We start from the raw sequence: 18,908 nt of genomic DNA, 5'->3' as shown, positions 1-18,908 counted from the left end.
AGAAGTACCTCCCTTGTCACCACGCCATCTCGCGTCTTCTCCTCCATCCCGGCGAAAAAAAAAAGAAGGGCACGAGAACAGACAGACGGGAAACCTGCTCAAGAAGACAAAATGTTCCCCAGCAAAACAAGGTAACTATCCGCTTGCTTGCATCTCAAAGATTGTGCATGATAGCAGTCATCAACCCGCACTCGATGGCACTGTGCATTCATGCCAGGCTGATTGCGGTACGCTACAGGGGGTATTATTAATATAATGCTCAAAGGGCCATTTGTTACGAAAAGATAAAAAAGGATGCTACTCTGTGATATATGGACTTATGGATCCATCGTCAAATCATCTATCCCAAACAGGATATGTGTCATTATTAATAATATCTCAGGCTACCGGGCCCCGTGTAAGACGACACCCCCCGAGTCGATGACCCTTTTGAGACCATCTCAAATCACAAAACCATCAGGGTATATATACATATACTTTCAATGTATGATCATTCAAATTGTATAGCGGAACTCTGGGGACCGCTCAATGACCATCTCTCCACGATCTGCCTTGCGATTGCACCTCCAGAAGTACAGACTCATGATTGCAACGATGACGAGGATAAGCAGTTGGGATCTATATTATGACAAAGGTAACGTTGTTGTTAGCGACTTATGTGCCCGATTTTCCGGCGGGGAGGGAGATTTAAAAAAAAAAAAAAAAAAAAAAAAAAAAGAGGAGTCCTTACGTGATAGCAGCCCAGATACCGGGGATATACTCTGGTGCGTCCTGTGATCGGAACACCAAACTACCCGCGATACCTCCAACGCCGCCCATTCCCACCAACGTCGCACTGGACAGCGCTCGAGTCCATTGTCCTCGGATATTGTTCGCCTGGTACGCCATCGACGCCGGAATATTGGCGTTGGCTCCCGCGGTTGTAAGGAAGACACCCACGTAGCGCACAGCGTTCCCCTTGGCAAATCCCATCATCGGTAGTCCGATCAAGGTAACGATGGCGTTGAACACGAGAACGGGGGCTCGCGTCTTGTATTTATCTCCAGCCCAGGATGTCGCAAACATGAGGATCGCAGCAAAGAAGTAGGGCGGGGCCACCAAACATTGCGATTCTCCGACGCCGAATCCCATGCCCTGGGCAAGAATGATGGGCAGGAAATATGCAATGGCGTAAGTGACGGTTGTGAGACAGCTGTGATGCCCATGATTGTCAGCATTCGATCGACGGTAATAGGAACGGAGACTACTTTTTTTTCGCCGGTTACATACAAGAAAATCATTGCGAAACCCCAAATCTTCAGATCCAGAGCAGGTCGAAGGAACTTCGCGAAAGTGAACGGTTCTGGATCCGCATCACCGCGGTCTTTGTTCAGGCGTCGAAGGATAAATGCTTGCTCTTTCGAGTTAAGGAAACCCCATGCTTTGTCGGCTTTGTCGGGAAAGTCAACGATGAAAATATAGCAAATGATGGCAACCGCAACGGAAATCTGGAGAAGACGAGGAGAGGCGGTAAGTCTATGAGCAGAGCCCGCATCAAAATTCTCTCGCAACACTTACCACTCCCTCCATGATGAAGATCCATCTCCATCCTCCCAGACCGTGCATGCCGTCCATCTGACTTAGTCCAAAGGCAAGGATACCAGACAAGGAGGCAGCGACAGCGCCGATGAAGTAAAACAGGGAGTATCGCTGGTGCACCTCATCTGCCACAGGAGTTAGCTCGTATTGCAAAAAAAAATTTCTTTTTTCTTTTTGTTAAGCAGTGAAAAATCCCAGCTACTCACATCGTGAATACCAGCACGAAAGAAGATAGACAGTCCCCGGGAAGAAACCAGCCTCAAGAGCACCAAGGAGAGCTCGTAGAGCAGCCATTTGCTCCCAGTTCTTCACAAAGCCGAAGCCCTATTGGAGGTGGATGAGCATATATGCGCCACAATTGCACGAAAAAAGGGGGATCCTATACAATCAAAACTACTCCCCAGGAGGCAATAATCACAGAGATAAAGATCTGAGGTCCAATTTTTCTAATAATGGCGGTCGCAAAAGGTTGACAGACGATATATGTGACGAAGAAGATCAAAACGATGACGGACTGCATAGGTTCATCAGTACTTCGTTCAGCCGCAAGTAGACGGACAAAAGCTTGCTTACATAGCGGAAGCCCACTGTCAGCTCCAGGTCCCGGTTCATCCTAAAAACGAAGAAAATAGATCAGCCCCTCGCTCTCAGGATCCATTCTGTTCGGAAAATCGTTGGCCATACCCTGCAATGGCCGCCATGGAGGTGTTGGTTCTGTCCATCAAACTTATGCAGTAACCCAGGCCGCAAATCGTCACCAGCCGCAGATCCACGCGGTGGATGATTTTTCGTTGCTCCTTGTACGAGAACTCCTCGTCGATGTCGACATCCGAATAATTGTTCTTGGTGACGGTGTCGACATGCTCGACCCCGCCGTCGGGAGCTTTCTCTTCATCTCGTGACATCCTTCCTCTCACGGCGAGCACAGGTTCTGACAATCTGATAAATCTGGGGGTTATCGAGAAGCTGGTTGCTCTGCCAATTCGTATGGACCAAGGTGCAGCGCCAGACCTATATATGCACCTTCTCCAGAAAAGCATCTGTCTGGTCAGCGCTCACCATTGTTCCTCCCCGCCCCCCCCCGCCCGCATCATGGATCTGTTCTCAGTACCATCGGATGGAGTGGGTGCGCGCAAATACTGGATGGGGCATGGATTCGCAAATACCATGATAATGTGGACCTGCTGGGAAGTTTTGCCTTCCAGATGGAACTAAACACGAAAAGTGTAACTCTAAGACAAAGTTGAAGCTAAGCGAAAAAGCAGTCCAGTCGGGTCTGATCAAAGTAAAATCATTCCGGGCTCGCAGCAGGCAAGTTTGCGGAAAGCTAAGCTGGTGGGAATAGTATACGATTGAACCGACCATTTTCGGCATCAAACCTCGGCTGGCCCGAGGGGGGGGCTAACCGTCTTTGTCCAAAATGGGGCCTTATTTTTGCATTTTCAAAGGTGGCCAAAGGAAGTCTGGGGATGGAGATGGGCATGGGGATGGGTCCACAGGCTGGAAATTGAGCATATACATGGCTGCCCTTCAGGTTTCGCCCGAGAGCAGCCTCCTCACTCCAGAGACATCTCTGCATCTATGCCATGTGATATTCCGCATGCATTTCTATGCAGTTCCCGATATACAGTAGGTACTGGGGTATGCACACGATGGGAGCACGCTGCGAAGCAAAAAAGAGAAAAAAGAAAAGAAAAGAAAAGGAAAAAAAAGGGAACCAACTCGCCCAGCAGAGCGGAAAACTTTCACCCCAAGGATTGATAAACCATGGAACCTGTGACTGCGCCATGCCGAATCGTTCCCGGCGTGAAATTTTCCCTTTCCGCGGAGGGGTACAGTAGAATAAGCTTGAATAAGCAGCCCAGCCAGAACTGCCCAGGGGTTTGGTTTGAACGCGCTCACGAATCCCGGAGAACTCGTGGCCCGGTTACTGTACGACTAAGATAAAGTTTCCCGGTTGAGTTGGAGCCGATAACCTTATTACCCCGCAAAGTCTGGTTCGAGCCAACAACTTTCCTCGGTTCGACCTGCGGCAGCCCTCGTTCGGAGTGTCCGAGATCTTCGAGCGCTGCCGAAACTTGAAGGCATGGCGGTCAGGCTAACGACCCTATCCCGCTTCGAACGGGCGAGATAATTGGTATAACGGGCGCCAGCGCTTAGCAGCTCGAATCGTTTGCTTCGGACGATGGCCGTTGACCTGTTCTTGTCGAGCCTATTATATTTCTAAATTCCCGAACAGATTGGCCCGCCCATGCGTCCAGTGAAGAACAACAATCTTTGGGATACCGGACCCATGCCGAGCCAGGCTAACCAATGCTTTATTTGACAATCCTAACTCAACAAATGGTTGAAGGATTCCCAGATTCCAAGCTGCACTTGAATTCCGTGGCCAGATTCTCGAGGTAGGAAGTGGGTGTGTATCCATCATTGGCATTCACGGACAGTCTTGCTCCCAATATTATTATTATATGGCTGCCTCCATGAACAAATACGCTGGAGCAAGTCTAGGAATCCTGGCCACGCTTTCTCCATATGTTGATGGGCCTGGTGGGGAAATCTTCCGCCCTGTGTCTTATGTGACACACCGCATACATACGGAGCACGTCGTAGAAAAAATCGACGCAGGGAAGCCCCCATACCCCAGATTCCCAAGTGATCCCAAGGATCGAGATGCGATCACGCATACCCTTTGGCCGCTATCGGACTTCTTAAAATATGGGTCCATCAAGTTGACAATTGGTGTAGAGTGAAGGATTGTGGCAAGTGTTGGGAACTGTTGAAATCTCAAACTGCTTGCTCATCCAATCCTTCGTCTGGGGCTCGTGGTGGCGTTCTCAAAAAGGATGAATCTTTGTTCAGCGCGTTCTGGCCGCCATCTCCGGCCAAAACAAGCGTCAAATCGCCTTGGCACTTGACCTGCTAACCACTCTTGGCCAGACTCCGACAAGTTCCCAAGACGAAGGTTGTCCAATCATCAGTCCATTATGAGAGCTAGAGGAGCGATCCCCATATTCCTAACCATGGACACTCCAAAGGTCCCCAAGACTAGCAGCGAGAACGAGTCTCGGAGAACTTCCTTTCCAGCATCAGGCAATTCAGTCAACAAAGGAGTTCAGTCGTTCGAGTCATCCACCATCCCAGGTGCGAACGGCATGATCCCTTCTTTCCCCCAGGCTCCAATGGGTTGTGATGAACTCCGCGAGTCTTAACTTCGCCAGGATTCAAGAGCAAAGTTTCCGTTCCAAGCTCCAGTTGGAGAGGGACGACCATCTTTCAACACACTCTCACCACAGAAACCCCAGAACTTGCTCCCTGGGTCTGGGGAAGCATCCTGCCTTTCGTCGACGTCAATACTTAACAGCATATACCCTACTATTCCAAATCAATTCCCAAACCAGACGTCAACCGCAACCTAGCTTGGTTGAAACACGCTGTGCGTGTGCGCCCTCCCCTTCTCTTTCGATGAGCCGATCCCATAACTTAGATTGGCTTCTTGGGCCCCTTACCGCTCTCACCGACAAACGAGGAGAGCAACAGTGGCTTGTTAGCTATGTTCCTCCTGCAGAAACCGAACGATATACCATACGTGGAACAAGCAAATCCGGAAAAAGGCCGCGCAGTCCCACAGGACTCCTGGCCACTCTAACAGCTGCTGGAGTCGCCAAAGGGGGAGGAGGGCGAAAAAGCACAATTCCCAGCTTTCGGATCACACACAAGCAAATGCATTCGTCATCTTCACCTGTCGCCAATGCGCTAAAGTGATCATGTTAGTCTGGCAATATTAAAAAACAAAAAAAAAAAAAAAAAAAAAAAGGAAAAAAGAAAAGAAAATAACATTTGAGAAACCAAGAAAGTGGGTGAAAAAGGTTGTCCCCTGGTCTGAATATGGTTAACATATCCTTTGTGGACTGTTTTACGGGGTGCAACAATGGCGCAAAAAAAAAAAAAAAAAAGCTCCCGCCAGTCTCTCAGCACCCATGTTTACCCCATAACAGCGCAGGCGGGGAGTACATACCTCCAATCTTGAGTAGCTATGTTCGGAGTACCCCGTACCTCTTAAACGGGGAGGCCCGTAAGGTACTCTGCGGGCCATGAAGCAGCAGGGCGACCGGGGGACCAGCTCTATTCGGCCAGGGCGGTACTGTGTGACTGCGTCCCTTTTATCGTCACCGTATGAGCAAACTCTCTTTTTAAGTTACTTCTGAAGATCCAATTCTACTACAACAGGCACCACAGAAATTGGAAGTGTTAACTGGTGAAACTCATCGTTGCAGTACTTTAAAACCTGGCATTATCTGCCGTTGGACTGATGCCGTATTTGCAGACAACTCTCGTTAAATAAACACAAACACACAGACACACAAATTAAAACACATCCCTCCGGGTATTATGCCCTCATACCTTTTTTATCCACATGCCCATCCATATTAACAGAAAGCAAACTCCATAACCCCTGTGCTGGGAAAAAAACAACGCCACTCAAAAGCTCGAATTATCGTGAAGCAAAAAAAAAAAAAAAGGAAAAGAAAAGAAAGAAAAAAAAAGGACGAGAAGAGATGAGTACTCAAGTACTCAGTTAGACGAGGCAATTAGAGAGATCTGCTTAAACCGTCTCTTTGTGATCTGGACTAACTTCGATGGCAACAGCTTCTTCAAGGGTGGCCTTCTCCGTAAGCCCCATCTCCGAAGCAAATGTTGTATGCGGCTTCCATTTCGCTGAAGTACGAGGGGTAGTCTCTTCGAGCATCTTATCCACTTGTTCGAGAGTGAGACCCTTTGTTTCAGGGACGAGGAGGTATGCGTAGATGAAACACATGACGCAGAGAGAGCCCCAGAGGAAGAAGACCTTGGGACCCAAGTTGGCTTTGTCGGAATAGACGAGGTACGGGGTGATGACTGCGATGATCTGTTTGTGCCCGTGGTTAGCCCGTATACCTGAATTGATCTTCTAAGAAATTGGAAAGCACATACGCAGTTCCAGAGCCAATTGGATGCGGTCGCAAGGCCAACGCCTCTGGCACGGATAGGGAGCGGGAAGATCTCGCCAATGACAACCCAGGCACCAGGACCCCACGTGCTGGCAAAGAAGAAAATGTAGATGCAGATGAATGCGATCATGGCCCTGACGGCATCCTGCCTTTCACCAACCGTGACACCCACGATGGCGACGATGAATTCACAGACGAACATGCCACAAGCACCCCAGATGAGCAAGGGGCGACGGCCGATCCTCTCGATTGCCCAGAAGGAGATTGGGGTAGAGCAGACATTGACCAAGGTCGTGATGAGGCCGATCAAGAACGGGTTGCTGATGGTGCCGAGGGACTGGAAGAAGGTGGTGCCGAAGTAGAAAATGAAGTTGACACCGGTCCATTGCTGCATCATCTGGAGAGAGGTACCGAGGATGGTGCGACGAAGGTTGCTGGCGGGATCGAAGAGCGAGCCACGGAAGCAGTTGAGCCAAGATGCCCAATAGCTGCCCTGGGGGACGACCTGCAGCTCGTACTCGTGGTTGGCGACGATCTCGGCAAGCTCCTGCTGGATAAATTCGGAATCGAGCGGCTGACCACGGACGGAGGCGAGGGCGGCCTTGGCACGCTCGACGTCGCCTTTCTTGACGTAGTAACGGGGCGATTCCGGGAGCAAGAAGAGGCCGACGGCGAGGATGAGAGCCCAGAGCATCTGCAGGGCGATCGGGATGCGGTAGGAGCCGGAATCGGTTCTCTCCTGGGTTCCGTAGTCGACGCAGGAGGCCAAGAGCAGCCCAACGGTGATGCAGAACTGGTAGCCGGAGACGATGGCGCCGCGCACCCTTCGGGGGGCGATCTCGGACATGTAGAGGATGATGATGGCGGAGACAAAACCGACACCGAAGCCGGCGACCAGGCGGCCGACGACGAGGAGGGCGACGGTGGTGGACGCGGTCTGGAGAGCGACGCCGACGATGAAGACGGCGCAACCGCTGATGATGGTGGTCCTGCGGCCGAAGAAGTCGGCGAGGTCACCGGCGATGATGGCGCCGAAGAAGGTTCCGGCGGAGAGGATGGAGGTGATGAGGGACTTCTGCCAGGACGGAACGACGAACTTGTCCTTGACCTCGTCGGGGGAGAAGTCGGACTTGCGCAGGCCGGTGAACTCCTCGATGAAGAAGTCCATGCCCAACACGCCGTTGATGTAGCCGGAGTCGTAGCCAAAGAAGATGCCACCGAAGGCCGCGAAGGCGCACATCAGATACGCCTTCAGGGTCACCGGGGCCTCGACACGCGACACGTCGGAGGTTCCAGCCATGCTGGGCGGTTCTCTTTCAAATCTTTTTCAAAGCAAGTGAAGCAAGCAGAAGAGAAGAAGAGAAGAAGAGAAGAAGAGAAGAAGAGAAGAAGAAGACAAAGAAGCGGGAGTTTCGAGTCAGTTGCCTGATGTGGCAGTGGGCGAAGGAGGAAGGAAGGAAGTAGTAGAATGAGGAAGGAAGTAGTAGAATGAGGAAGGAAGTAGTAGAATGAGGAAGGAAGTAGTAGAATGAGGAAGGAAGTAGTAGAATGAGGAAGGAAGTAGTAGAATGAGGAAGGAAGTAGTAGAATGAGGAAGGAAGTAGTAGAATGAGGAAGGAGGTAGGTAAGAAAAGAAAAGAGGGAAGGAGAAGAAGGAAGGAAGGAGAGGAAGGAAGAAGAAGAAGAAGAATAAGAAGGCACAACCCCGGAAATAATAAAAAAAGTCAAAAAATCACAATAAGGGAAAGCGAATGTCGGTTTGATTCCAACCCTACAGGGCAGGTAAAACTTAGTCAAGGGAGCTCAGGCGGGAAGGAAGGAAAGCATACTCCAGTAGTATACTCCGTACGGAGTACTCCGTAGTAAATTAGTAAATTATGTGGATGGATGGCGGTGGCTTGCTTCCTCCAGGGTAAAAACTTAACTAAGTTAGTCAGTTAACTATAACTACTTCCATGTGTTTAATATGGCTTCAGTTAACTTACCTCCATACTCGATATTCATATACCTGTTCGTATTACAAGTCCGCTCCCCCTTTTTTTTATTATTATCATTTTCTGGTTTGAAAAAGAAAAAAAAGAAAAGAAAAGAAAAAAAAGAAAAAATCACCAAAAGCTGGGGCGGCGTGTCTGATTGGGCGGGCTGCGGAAATGGGATCATCGGCGGGCTGGCCAGTCACGCCGCCGCTGCGAACGCGATGTTTCAAACCGAGCCGACCGAACCTGACAAGCATAATTGCGGTTAGGGCTCCCCGTCCTCTCTTCTTTTTTTTTCTTTTTTATTTTTTTTTGCCATCGTTCCACGGAGTACGGGGTACATAGTAGTAATCAGTCGGTTCATCCGTAAGTGGCTGGGTTTGACCGAAAGACCCGGTTTCCTGTTCCTGTTCCTGTTCCGGTTCCTCTGCTTGTTCTCCCGATTACCGGGCAGCGCGGGAGAATTGGGGTATCTGAGATATGATTCTGCACCTCGTGGCGGGACTGCTGATGCAATCAGAAGCATCAAACGGTCCGGGGTCAAAAGACGAACAATTCATTAAAACAATATCCGGGGGGATTCCAAACCACCTCCGTAATCCGTACTGTACTCCGTAAAAAGGTTCGTCCTTACTGTAGTTTAGCTTCGCCGTTTGGATCGATTTTTGGTTTATCTAAGCCAATCTCGAAGCTTACAGAAGCTGTGGGGAAAAAGCTTTTCTCCTTCATTCTTCATTTTCTTTTTTTTTTTTTTTTTTTTTTTTTTTTGGCCCGTTCTGTCTCCTAGCGATGATAGCGATGATATTGATGGCATCCAAGGATCTTTCAAGATGAGAGGTTGGTCGTTTCTCCTCCTCCTCCCCCAACCTCTCATCACGCAGGTTGAAAGATCCTTGGATGCCAGCGCAAATGCTACCCTGAGCTGCGACGCGGAATGTTCATTTCTTGCCCCCAGCCAAGCCCTAAGCTCAAACCGGTTTGGGGCCCTCGGCCAGGAAAAGCTTCGCGCAGACAGGGATGGCCGGGTTCGTGTGGGGTGGTCGCGGCGATCCCTCTGGACGGTTGCAAGCACTTTTTGTTGGCCTTTCTTTTTTTTTTTTTTTTTTTCCCCTCAGACAACCCGAGCGTGGCGGCTTGGAGCAAGCGTGATCTCCTGCTGCGCCTCGGATATTTCCGATGAAGACTATTAGCCATCATCACTGGAAGTTAACAGAATACGGAATACGGAGTAATGATTCTACTAAGAATGTTAGACCGTAGTAAAATTCCTCCAGCGTTTACAGTAATGGCTTGACTTAGTTACACCCCGTCCTTCTCCTGCGATCCATCCTCGCCTAAAAATCGAAAAAAAAAAGAAAAAAAAGAGAAGAAGAGCAGGATTCTACGGAGTATTCCAGAAACAGAGCAATGACCATGGATCAATTCCCCTCAAAAAAGAGCAATGAACCGTGGATCAATTCCCCCTCAGAAACCCGGGTCCGGGCCGAGTCTAGGCGGATGGAAGTACTGTAAGTGAGGAAATGGTGAACCCGTCCAGAGGATCTTCCCAAATGCCGAATCCTCCCGTTCAACAGCTTAGCCCGATGCCAAAAAAAAAAAAAAAAAGGAAAGAAAGAAGGAAAGAAAAGGGAGAAAGGAAGCTCTCTGTCATATCTGAAATGTGCCGGTCATTTACCGCTCTCCAATTTATTCCATGCAGTCAACCATCCATAACTAAGACGGGGTATAAATCCTGGGAGCGAGCCTGTGCGCAAGCATAGCTGGAGGTATCTACATATAATACTATTACTATCTACGCTATGATGCATGCATGCATGCATGCTTTGGCCTTCGTGGATTTAGCTGCGTTCTTTTCCCCAGCTGAAGGGAGGATTTGAAGCTATCCCCGGTACCATCCACTTCTGCAAGCGTTGGAACTCTCTCCCTGCCTTGGCTTCGCAGGATCAATGAACTGAGTTTTTTTGCTTCTGCCCAGGGTCAGCGGACCGGTGACGTTTATTCTCCTCCGGCCATTGTCCTCAATACACAGATGACATGTTTCCGACGTGCCTCTGGCCTCCTCGCGCGCCCCCCCCCCTCCCTCTCTCCCTCCGGGATTATTCGTATGGAGTCGCCGGGAAACAGTGTTTTAAGGCACTTGGGTGGCGAATCTCATGTTTCTCCCCACTAACGAATGCGACACAATCCTTGAGGTAGCATCTACATCCGTCAACGTGGTGTTATTCTACTCCCCAGGCCCTAAACAACCTTTTTTTTTTTTTCCCCGCCGTTCTCTTCAGGCCTCTGAGGGATAAAGAAACTGTGGAGTTACGTTGAAATTAACCAGACTAATAATATACAAATGTCCAAAATTACCGCTGTTTTATTCACATGCCAAATCGTGCAGAGACGCGCCACCCTTTGATGCACATCTGTACATACGTCTCGATGCTTGTCGTCTTTTTGCGATCAACCCGGCAGGTATCACATGGCGTTTCGGCTTTTGTCTTTTTTTTTTTTTTTTTTTTTTTTTTTTTTTTGGAGGCCAAGTCAAACCCCAGAGGCAGTGAATGAGTTGAGTTGGCTATAACCTTTTTCTCAGCGTTCCAGGTTTGAGTGCGGCAAATGCGAAATTCGCGCGATCTACTCTGTATGTGTGGAACAAAAATAAATCAGAAAAAAAAAAAAAGAGAAAAAAAGGAGAAAAGGGGAAAAGGGAGAGGCATAATCAAGTCATCACCATTGTAGTCATATGATGCCTTTTTGTCTCAAGCCTTGTCTCATTTTGCATGTGGCGATGAGAACTCACCGCAAGAGTTTCTTTTTTTTTTTCACACAAGCTCCCTCCGTACTCCATACCAACCTCTCTCTGTCCGAGAATAATGCTACAGTACTCCTTTGGTACTGTGGCGTCTGGGTTTAACCCCCAAAACCGGGGATTATAACCAACGCCCGGGAAACCAAGTCTATTTGGTCCCAAGGGCTTCTGGTTTACGTGCGAATGATAGCCGACGCTTGGTTGCGAGTCATCTCACGCACCACGTACAGGAGTTCCGGCGGGGTGAAATTATACCTATATACGCCCAGTCCTCTTAACGTGTGCTGGCTCCACGCTGATGCGCTCTTCGGTTACTATGTAGCAATTTGCTCGCTGCGATCTGGCAACGAGAACAACGCACGGAGTCCTCCGTGCATAGTCGGATAAAAACCCATATTCGCTCGATCATGTCACATGTGCATTTTGTTGAGAGAAGAGAAAACGATCCCAGCAACAACAATAGCAAAAATAAAAATAAAAAATAAAAATAGAAAAAGAGGTAGTTCAAGCACAATGCACCCTGCGACAGCAAAATCCAACATGATACCCAAGCGTCAAATCGCACGAGCCCAGCTTTTCATCGGGCCCTCCCGTGCACGAAACGACCAAACCACCGGGTTCAACGAGCACACGGATCTATAGCTAGGACCTCTTTGTCCAACCTGGTAAGCTCTGCTTTTGGTCCAAGCCGTCCCCGCACCAGGGGGGAAGGGGGGGAGGGTTGGGTTTGCTTGCGGTTTGCGCGAGAGTCCAAGCGGAGGACCTCGCAGGGTTTTGGCCTCTTTATGCAACATTCAGGGCTGTTGTGCGACGGTGATATCACAACACATATGGGAAAGCCTTGACAGGGGGGTTGGGGAAGCTTGAGGATAAGACTTTGCTCGCGATTAGTCGACCACAAAACCGCGGGAAAAAAAAAAAAAAAAAAAAAAAGGAAAGAAAGCCGAAACGAAAAGAAAATTCTCTTCTTGAAGTTGAATCTCATTCCTATTCCGCGTGTAAAAACACCGTGATAATAAAAAAAAGAATCGATAGAGAGAAAGGAGAGAAAAAAAAAAGAGACTTCACCGAGATCTTCCTCCTCCCTAGCCGCCCTTTGTTTTTAAAAAGTAAAACGCGTCCTTCAACTGGCGCGGAAAACGGAAATCCGAATGCACTCTTTTCCATCACTCTTCTTCGGTCTCCCCTTGGATTCTCTCTTCTATCCACTTCGTCACGTCATCCATGTGGGCAAGGAGCATCTCGTTGAGGGTCTTCTTCGGGGATCTAAGAATGCGCCCGTAGCGCTTTGAAGGTCTCTTGGAGCCTTCGGGAATGTTGAAGACGCCGTGATGGTGCGAAACATATATTAAAGAGTTCTAGAGAGGAAGGGGAAAATTTTCACAAGGTCAGAGATCTAGCCATCCTAGGGTGAAGTAAGAATAGAAGGGGTACTTGGCTCTAGGGTCAAATTTACATCTTTATACCACTTAGAAAGCCAGATGTTTGTGTGGCTTGACACTGCCCGGACTACGTTCTCGGCAACAAAGGAGATGACGCCGCTGACGCGAGGGTATACGCGCTCTATGCAATAAGGCATGGTGTTAGCATTACGGTTTCTGGGGGTTGCAACTGTCATAAAAAAACAGCAACTGAAGGCATTCATACCTTTTTCGATGAGCAAGTCTGCGAGACCCCCAAACGCGTCGCCAACTCCCAGAAAGAAAACGTGGCTAGCTTCGTTTGGCCTGCGCAAAAACAAAAAGAGAAAAAAGACGGATCAAATGTTAGCAATCCGCTACATTGCACGAAGCGACACTGAAAAGAGAGAAGAACTCGTACTCGATGTAATTTTCCCAGAGATAAACTGCAAGCTCGCTTGCCATCTTCTCCTTGCTCCGGTCCTCATCCTCGTACCTATCGGCGGTCTGGGATGGTGTAGCACAATTAGCACCTCGAAACAAAGATATTTCCTGGTAAAATAATGATGCATACATTGCTCCTGGTGATGTGCTTTGGGATATTGACGTCGATAACGGCTATGTTCCTGTTCATTGCCCATTCAATATAGTCCTTGACGCCATCAGCCTTGGTCCTGGTTAGCCATTCCTTTTTTGCTAGGGCTGCGCTAGTTAAGTCATACCATCCAGCAGTTGTGTGCCTCCAACTTATTGGTCAGAGGATGGGGGATTCCCATGAGCTCTGGACTAGAGATATGCCGTCAGTCCTGTCTGTATTGCAGAACGCTAATGGACGTGGACAGTACATACGGGTCATGGAAGATGACGAGTAGCGGGACTTGCCAATCATAATTCCGACTATAGCGAATCTCGTCAGCATCGAGCCATTCGTGTGTTATCTAGAGAACGGTTTATGACCTTGCAAGAACTTGATTCTCAAAAGATTTGGAAATAGAATTTCGATAGATGAACAGGCTAGTTAGCTTGTACTCATCGTAAAGCTGTTTCGCTTGGTATTGTCGAATGATATCTATATCGAACTGTTAACAAGGTGAGATGGGCGCGAGGATTTATCTAACTTACCGTGAACTCGATTACCCCAGAATCTCTCCGGAGGCCCTGAAATGTGGTCAGGTTAATTTCTTTTTTTTTTTTTTTTTTTTTTTTTTTTTTTGAAGAAAAAAAAGGGGAAAGGATGCAAAAGCTCGCACGCACCTTTAGGATACATGCATTGCCAGTACTTAGACTGAATCATGGTTACCTTACGCACTGTCGAGACTCCCGCCTGTGACGCACCAGCACCAATGAGTCTGTCCGGTGGCTCTCCCATCAGCGTTCTAGTCACCGCGAGCGCGGATTTCGAAATCGAGCGGAAGTTGTATCCACCCTGGGATATGCTTAGTGAACTCCCATAAAAAAAAATTCCATAAAAAGGTAGGCATGCGCTTACCTCCAAGCAAACAGCTACTTTGCCATTCGCAAGATTCATCAGCATAGAAGTCATGTGAGCATAGCACGGCGGAGTGACGAAGCAGCCTCCGAGCTCATCACCTGCAGCAGCATCGAACCCGGCCGAGACTGGAATCCTGTCAAAACTATGCCCTAAATCGAACTGATGGCTGGAAAGCTTACTGATAACAAGATCCGGATTAAACTCGTAGCCAATTGGCATGATAACTTCCTGGAAAGCATAGAGATAGTCACCGTCACCCATGCCTTGGGTTGGCCATGGGATATTGACATTCCTGTTTGATGTGAGTTCGACACTCATACATATAATATTGTCCTTGAAGAAACGTACTTTCCTAGCCCATTGCCTTCACCACAGTGGTCCCAATTCCCCTGCTCGCCGCCTGGGTAGAAAGCACCATCTTTATAGACATGGAGAGAGATATACAACACATTTGGGTCGTCATAAAACGCATTTTGGACTCCATTGCCTAAAAGATCTGTAAGATTGATGACATAAAATGTCGGGGAACATAACTAGAGTTTACCATGGTGCACATCCCTGTCATTTTTTGTCAGCAAATCGCGCTCGAACTTAAAGACAGCAACAGTATACAAAATGGCAAGCAAATCTATCGCACTCACCAATCCACAATCATTATTTTCCGGCACTTATCCTTGAAAGTTTTCTGGCAAACTCTTGCCGCAACGCTGACGTTATTAAACAGGCAAAAGCCCATTGCCTGGCACTGCTCTGCGTGGTGTCCAGGAGGACGAATCACTGCAATCGCGTTCTTCACCTTTCCTGAGACCACTGCCTTGCAAGTTTCAATGGCACCGCCGCAGGCTAGAATCGCCGAAGTAAACGTGAGAGTATTGAAATATATCGAGTCTCGAGTACTCTCCAATGCAATCAACTCATCTTCGGACATGTCTATGCAAAACGTCAATTTCCTATTCTCTACAAATAGCCCCCAAGGCCAGCGAAATGTTGAGAGGCTAGAGGCAGGCGTGTCAAAGTGATCTTACCTTTCGTGCTGAGAACAAAGTCATAATGCTCAGAATCGTGAATCAACGATATCTCCTCGTGCGTGGCATCTCTCGCAGGAATACGAAGCAATGGCTGAGATACAAGCGGCCTTGAAGCATCTGGATCATCGACAAGTCCAGCTTTGCAAAGCTCCTTGTAAATGTAGTAGATACGCCTTGGGTCCTCTGGGTGAACATCTAGAGTCGGCTTGACCTCACAATGATAGCGCATCCGAATGTCATAGCACACGCCAGACGGCAACGACGAAACGGGAAGTAGTTTCGGGACCTCATCGCTCTGATCCGACGATACAGACTCGTCCTCGTCTGTAGAGATCTCCGCTTCTTCCTTTTGCTCGGGCTCTTCCTTATTCTCTTCCGACTTCACGGTCGGGACGGAGCTAGCTTGCTGATCTTCCACTTCTTTAATTAGATTCCCGGGCGCCACGACTTTTCTTTGAAACGATGCTAATAGCGACTCGGCCTGAAAAGCTCCGTTCAATTGTGGTTCCGTACCTAGCTTTTTCGGAGAGGCGCTTGACGGCTGACCAGCCCCGACAGGGACCGTTGGGCCAGTCCCCGTCATGACGATGTCCTCGTCTGCGTCCATAACTGGAGAACGCAGGGGCTGTTATTCAACAGGGATGTGTTTAGTCAGTCATACTTTGAGTACTGACAAAATGATTATGCAGCAAAGCCAAAAGTAATCAAAACAGCTCTCGCAACCCCTGCTGTTCGGAGAAGAGGGACACAGTCCAGCTCTTCACAATGCAGAACGAACAAGGTGCAAAACTACACACTCTTGGAGACGAATATAGACAAGAAAAGAAAATAGTACAATGTAGAAAATTGCAGAAAAGTGCTCTTTTTTCGTAGAGGTTGAAAATCAAGGGTACTTTATCAAATGGAGCTCATGTGCTCCATACAAGCACTCAATAAATCATGGGACGGAACGGGGAGAAAATGAAGTGAAATGTATCTATCCCCCAGCAATGAAACAGCACACTGAGGAAAGGACCTGGCAAAAAAAAATTCACAAATTTCTATGCATGCAAAGCAGTGAAAGTGAGGCTTGCTCTGGCAGTTCCAGTGCAAACGGGCGTAAGAACCAGGAGAAAAGAAGACTAAACCTACTGGAGCGCGACTTGAGAGATGAGACGGATAGAAGTGCAGTGAGTCTGCACGTGATGATAAGAGCTGCTGACTGACAAGGTTCAGAAGTTAGTTAGTATCTTCACGTGAGGTTAGGGGCAAAATGCAGAAATCACGTGGGGGTGAGGTGAACGAAACTTTAGAAAGTTTGGAGGAGAGAAAGAGAGAAAGAATTAGAAGAGAAGATTGAATAGCTTGAAAGGCTTTTCAGTGAGCTCAATGTTCAGTTTTAACATGCTGATGCAGAATGAGGGCGTCCGTGTGTTTGGCCACAGATTTTGAAGGGAAGCTACGCGGCTTGCGCCAACCAATATGGCATCAATCGATGCATGACAAAGAAGTGGGTTCACTATTAAAACAATATTTTCATTGATTGCCTATCTTGGTGGTCATATCACTTTTGTTTGGTCATTCTACATCAGCAAAACTAGAACATACATTGTTAGGCAAGAATGACAGCCAGCTATGCCAGGACAAGTCGGGTTGAAGAATACAGGATGGGGAAGCATTCTGTTGAGACAACAGTACTCATTCCCTAGAGCAAACTCTTCTCTCCATAACTCTCTTTAGATAGCTATTTGCCGGCATCGACACCAGCAATGTATGCTATAAACAAGTCAGCATCAGAGTTCGCAACAAACATTTTTAGGTAGTCCTTACCGATCAAGTCGATCACACGGCGAGAGTAGCCCCATTCGTTGTCGTACCAAGCAACGAGCTTGATGAAGTGGTCGTTAAGGGCGATACCTGCGGTAGCGTCGAAGATGCAAGAGTGAGTGTCTCCGTTCAAATCGGAGGAAACAAGAGCATCCTCAGAGTAGCTCATGATTCCTAAAAAAAAAAAAAGAGTTAGCCAAACAAAGGTGCGCAACTTTAGAGGTTAAGAAGAATGAAAGTCCACTAACCCTTGAGCTCGTTGGCAGAGGCCTTCTTCATAGCCTCCTTGATCTGATCATAGGTAACAGACTTGTCGGTGCGGCAGGTAAGGTCAACAACGGAGACGTTAGAAGTGGGGACACGCATAGACATGCCGGTGAGCTTTCCATTCAAAGATGGAATGACCTTTCCAACAGCCTTGGCGGCACCAGTGCTGCTAGGGATGATGTTCTGAGCAGCGGCACGGCCACCACGCCAGTCCTTGGAGGATGGGCCATCGACAGTCTTCTGAGTGGCGGTATAGGAGTGGACGGTGGTCATCAAACCCTCAACCAAGCCGAAGTTGTCATTGACAACCTTGGCCAAAGGAGCAAGACAGTTGGTTGTGCAGGAGGCGTTGGAGAGAACCTTGATATCGGACTTATATGTCTCGTTGTTGACACCCATTACGAACATTGGGGCATCGGCAGATGGGGCGGAGATGATGACCTTCTTCGCGCCACCCTTCAAGTGAGCGCTGGCCTTCTCCGTGGTGGTGAAGACACCAGTGGATTCAATGACGTAGTCGGCACCGGTTTCGGCCCATGGGATGTTGGCAGGATCCCTCTCTTGGTAGAAGCGGACGTGCTTGCCATCAACATCCAAACCATTATCGGAGAACTTGACATCACCCTTGAATCGGCCGTGGGTGGAGTCGTATTTGAGCATATAGGCCTAATTGAAAGGTGTCAGAGCAGCCAATGCTTGAATTCAAACGGTTGAGATGCGCCGAAAGGACGCTAGGCTGGACAGAGAAGAGCAACATACAGCATAGTGTGTCTCAATGAAAGGATCATTCACGGCGACAATCTCGACTTCTGGGTGCTCAACCCTAAATATACCATGTTAATTGCGATCTCCCTTTCCACCCCTCTAGCGCTAGGCCGGTGGCTTAAAGGAAACCACTCACGCATTGCGGAAGACCTATAACCGCAGGGTGAGCGAAAAGCCAAAAGTTTGCGGGGATTAGAATCGATATGGACGTACAATTCTGCCAATACGACCGAAGCCGTTGATTCCAACCTGCACATGAAATCAGAGATATCCCTTTGGAACTATGAATTGATGCTTGAAGCTGTTGTTGAAATTACCTTGACGACCATGGCTGCGAGTTGATTCAATAAACTGCTCGGCGGGGTCGATCAGGTCAGCTTCACTCCTTAAGTTGGTAGAAACGGAACAACTCTGTAGAAAGAAGTCACGATGAGGCAGACTCCGCAGTACTTACGGCGATATAGAACTATCGTGTGATGATCAATGGTGGTTGAGGAGTGATGGAAGATGGATTGAGGGGGACGTTGGGAAAGTGGAAAGATGAGGTTGGGGGGGGGGAGGGGGGAGGGAAATAAATAACAAACACTAAATCCCACCTCCGGTGTATACCTTGGCGGGTATTACAGGCAAAAGGGAACAGTCCGGCCGTGGTAATAATAACCCTGGAATTGTTGACGCAAGAGATTAACGGTACCCAGCAGGAACCAGTCTGGGCCGGAATGCCAGAAGCCTTCGGTGGACTACGGTCTTTAGGCTTTGACTGTGATATCATCCGGTTGAGGACAGTCACCCATCATCTTTGGTATACACA

At 48.5% G+C, this 18,908-nt stretch overlaps 7 protein-coding genes across 7 annotated transcripts; 1 reads left to right on the top strand and 6 right to left on the bottom strand.

The window, feature by feature from the left end:
- Positions 1-494: 494 nt before the first annotated feature.
- CIMG_06409 (phthalate transporter) lies at positions 495-2,549 on the bottom strand (the record flags this gene model as incomplete). The annotated part of the gene is made up of 8 exons (XM_001242512.2): positions 2,263-2,549; positions 2,152-2,191; positions 1,964-2,092; positions 1,785-1,902; positions 1,558-1,703; positions 1,270-1,487; positions 731-1,192; positions 495-618 (listed from the first exon to the last, which is right to left on the bottom strand). The coding sequence occupies exons 1-8, from the start codon at positions 2,481-2,483 to the stop codon at positions 495-497; spliced, it is 1,458 nt and encodes a 485-aa protein (XP_001242513.2). The 5' UTR covers positions 2,484-2,549.
- Positions 2,550-4,058: 1,509 nt separating this feature from the next.
- On the top strand, positions 4,059-4,787 carry CIMG_11743 (uncharacterized protein; the record flags this gene model as incomplete). Its single annotated transcript, XM_012358669.1, has 2 exons — positions 4,059-4,317; positions 4,516-4,787. 2 exons carry the CDS (start codon positions 4,059-4,061, stop codon positions 4,785-4,787), a joined length of 531 nt encoding a protein of 176 aa, XP_012214092.1.
- A 1,038-nt stretch (positions 4,788-5,825) lies between these two features.
- Positions 5,826-7,959, bottom strand: CIMG_06408 (sugar porter (SP) family MFS transporter). The gene is made up of 2 exons (XM_001242511.2): positions 6,550-7,959; positions 5,826-6,484 (listed from the first exon to the last, which is right to left on the bottom strand). Exons 1-2 carry the CDS (start codon positions 7,864-7,866, stop codon positions 6,182-6,184), a joined length of 1,620 nt encoding a protein of 539 aa, XP_001242512.1. The 5' UTR covers positions 7,867-7,959; the 3' UTR covers positions 5,826-6,181.
- Positions 7,960-8,298: 339 nt separating this feature from the next.
- On the bottom strand, positions 8,299-8,570 carry CIMG_13056 (uncharacterized protein; the record flags this gene model as incomplete). Its single annotated transcript, XM_001242510.2, has 3 exons — positions 8,299-8,337; positions 8,396-8,490; positions 8,552-8,570. The coding sequence occupies 3 exons, from the start codon at positions 8,568-8,570 to the stop codon at positions 8,299-8,301; spliced, it is 153 nt and encodes a 50-aa protein (XP_001242511.2).
- Positions 8,571-11,556: 2,986 nt separating this feature from the next.
- On the bottom strand, positions 11,557-12,741 carry CIMG_13055 (uncharacterized protein). Its single transcript, XM_004445313.1, has one exon. The coding sequence runs from the start codon at positions 12,322-12,324 to the stop codon at positions 11,959-11,961; it is 366 nt and encodes a 121-aa protein (XP_004445370.1). The 5' UTR covers positions 12,325-12,741; the 3' UTR covers positions 11,557-11,958.
- On the bottom strand, positions 12,283-16,360 carry CIMG_06405 (histone deacetylase clr3). Its single transcript, XM_001242508.2, has 16 exons — positions 15,257-16,360; positions 14,873-15,161; positions 14,776-14,789; positions 14,580-14,718; positions 14,411-14,523; positions 14,229-14,356; positions 13,994-14,165; positions 13,862-13,897; positions 13,697-13,808; positions 13,589-13,636; positions 13,462-13,525; positions 13,314-13,406; positions 13,161-13,246; positions 12,987-13,066; positions 12,796-12,902; positions 12,283-12,697 (listed from the first exon to the last, which is right to left on the bottom strand). Exons 1-16 carry the CDS (start codon positions 15,864-15,866, stop codon positions 12,506-12,508), a joined length of 2,283 nt encoding a protein of 760 aa, XP_001242509.2. The 5' UTR covers positions 15,867-16,360; the 3' UTR covers positions 12,283-12,505.
- A 393-nt stretch (positions 16,361-16,753) lies between these two features.
- On the bottom strand, positions 16,754-18,615 carry CIMG_06404 (glyceraldehyde-3-phosphate dehydrogenase). Its single transcript, XM_001242507.2, has 8 exons — positions 18,552-18,615; positions 18,415-18,448; positions 18,311-18,346; positions 18,234-18,247; positions 18,092-18,155; positions 17,314-17,998; positions 17,069-17,239; positions 16,754-17,014 (listed from the first exon to the last, which is right to left on the bottom strand). Exons 2-8 carry the CDS (start codon positions 18,424-18,426, stop codon positions 16,983-16,985), a joined length of 1,014 nt encoding a protein of 337 aa, XP_001242508.1. The 5' UTR covers positions 18,427-18,448; positions 18,552-18,615; the 3' UTR covers positions 16,754-16,982.
- Between the last annotated feature and the right edge of the window lie 293 nt (positions 18,616-18,908).

This window comes from Coccidioides immitis (genome assembly GCF_000149335.2).
Source record: "Coccidioides immitis RS genomic scaffold supercont3.2, whole genome shotgun sequence".
Classification (NCBI taxonomy): domain Eukaryota; kingdom Fungi; phylum Ascomycota; class Eurotiomycetes; order Onygenales; family Onygenaceae; genus Coccidioides; species Coccidioides immitis.
Note: the sequence above shows the minus strand (reverse complement) of the source record. Positions and strands in the feature narration are given on the sequence as shown.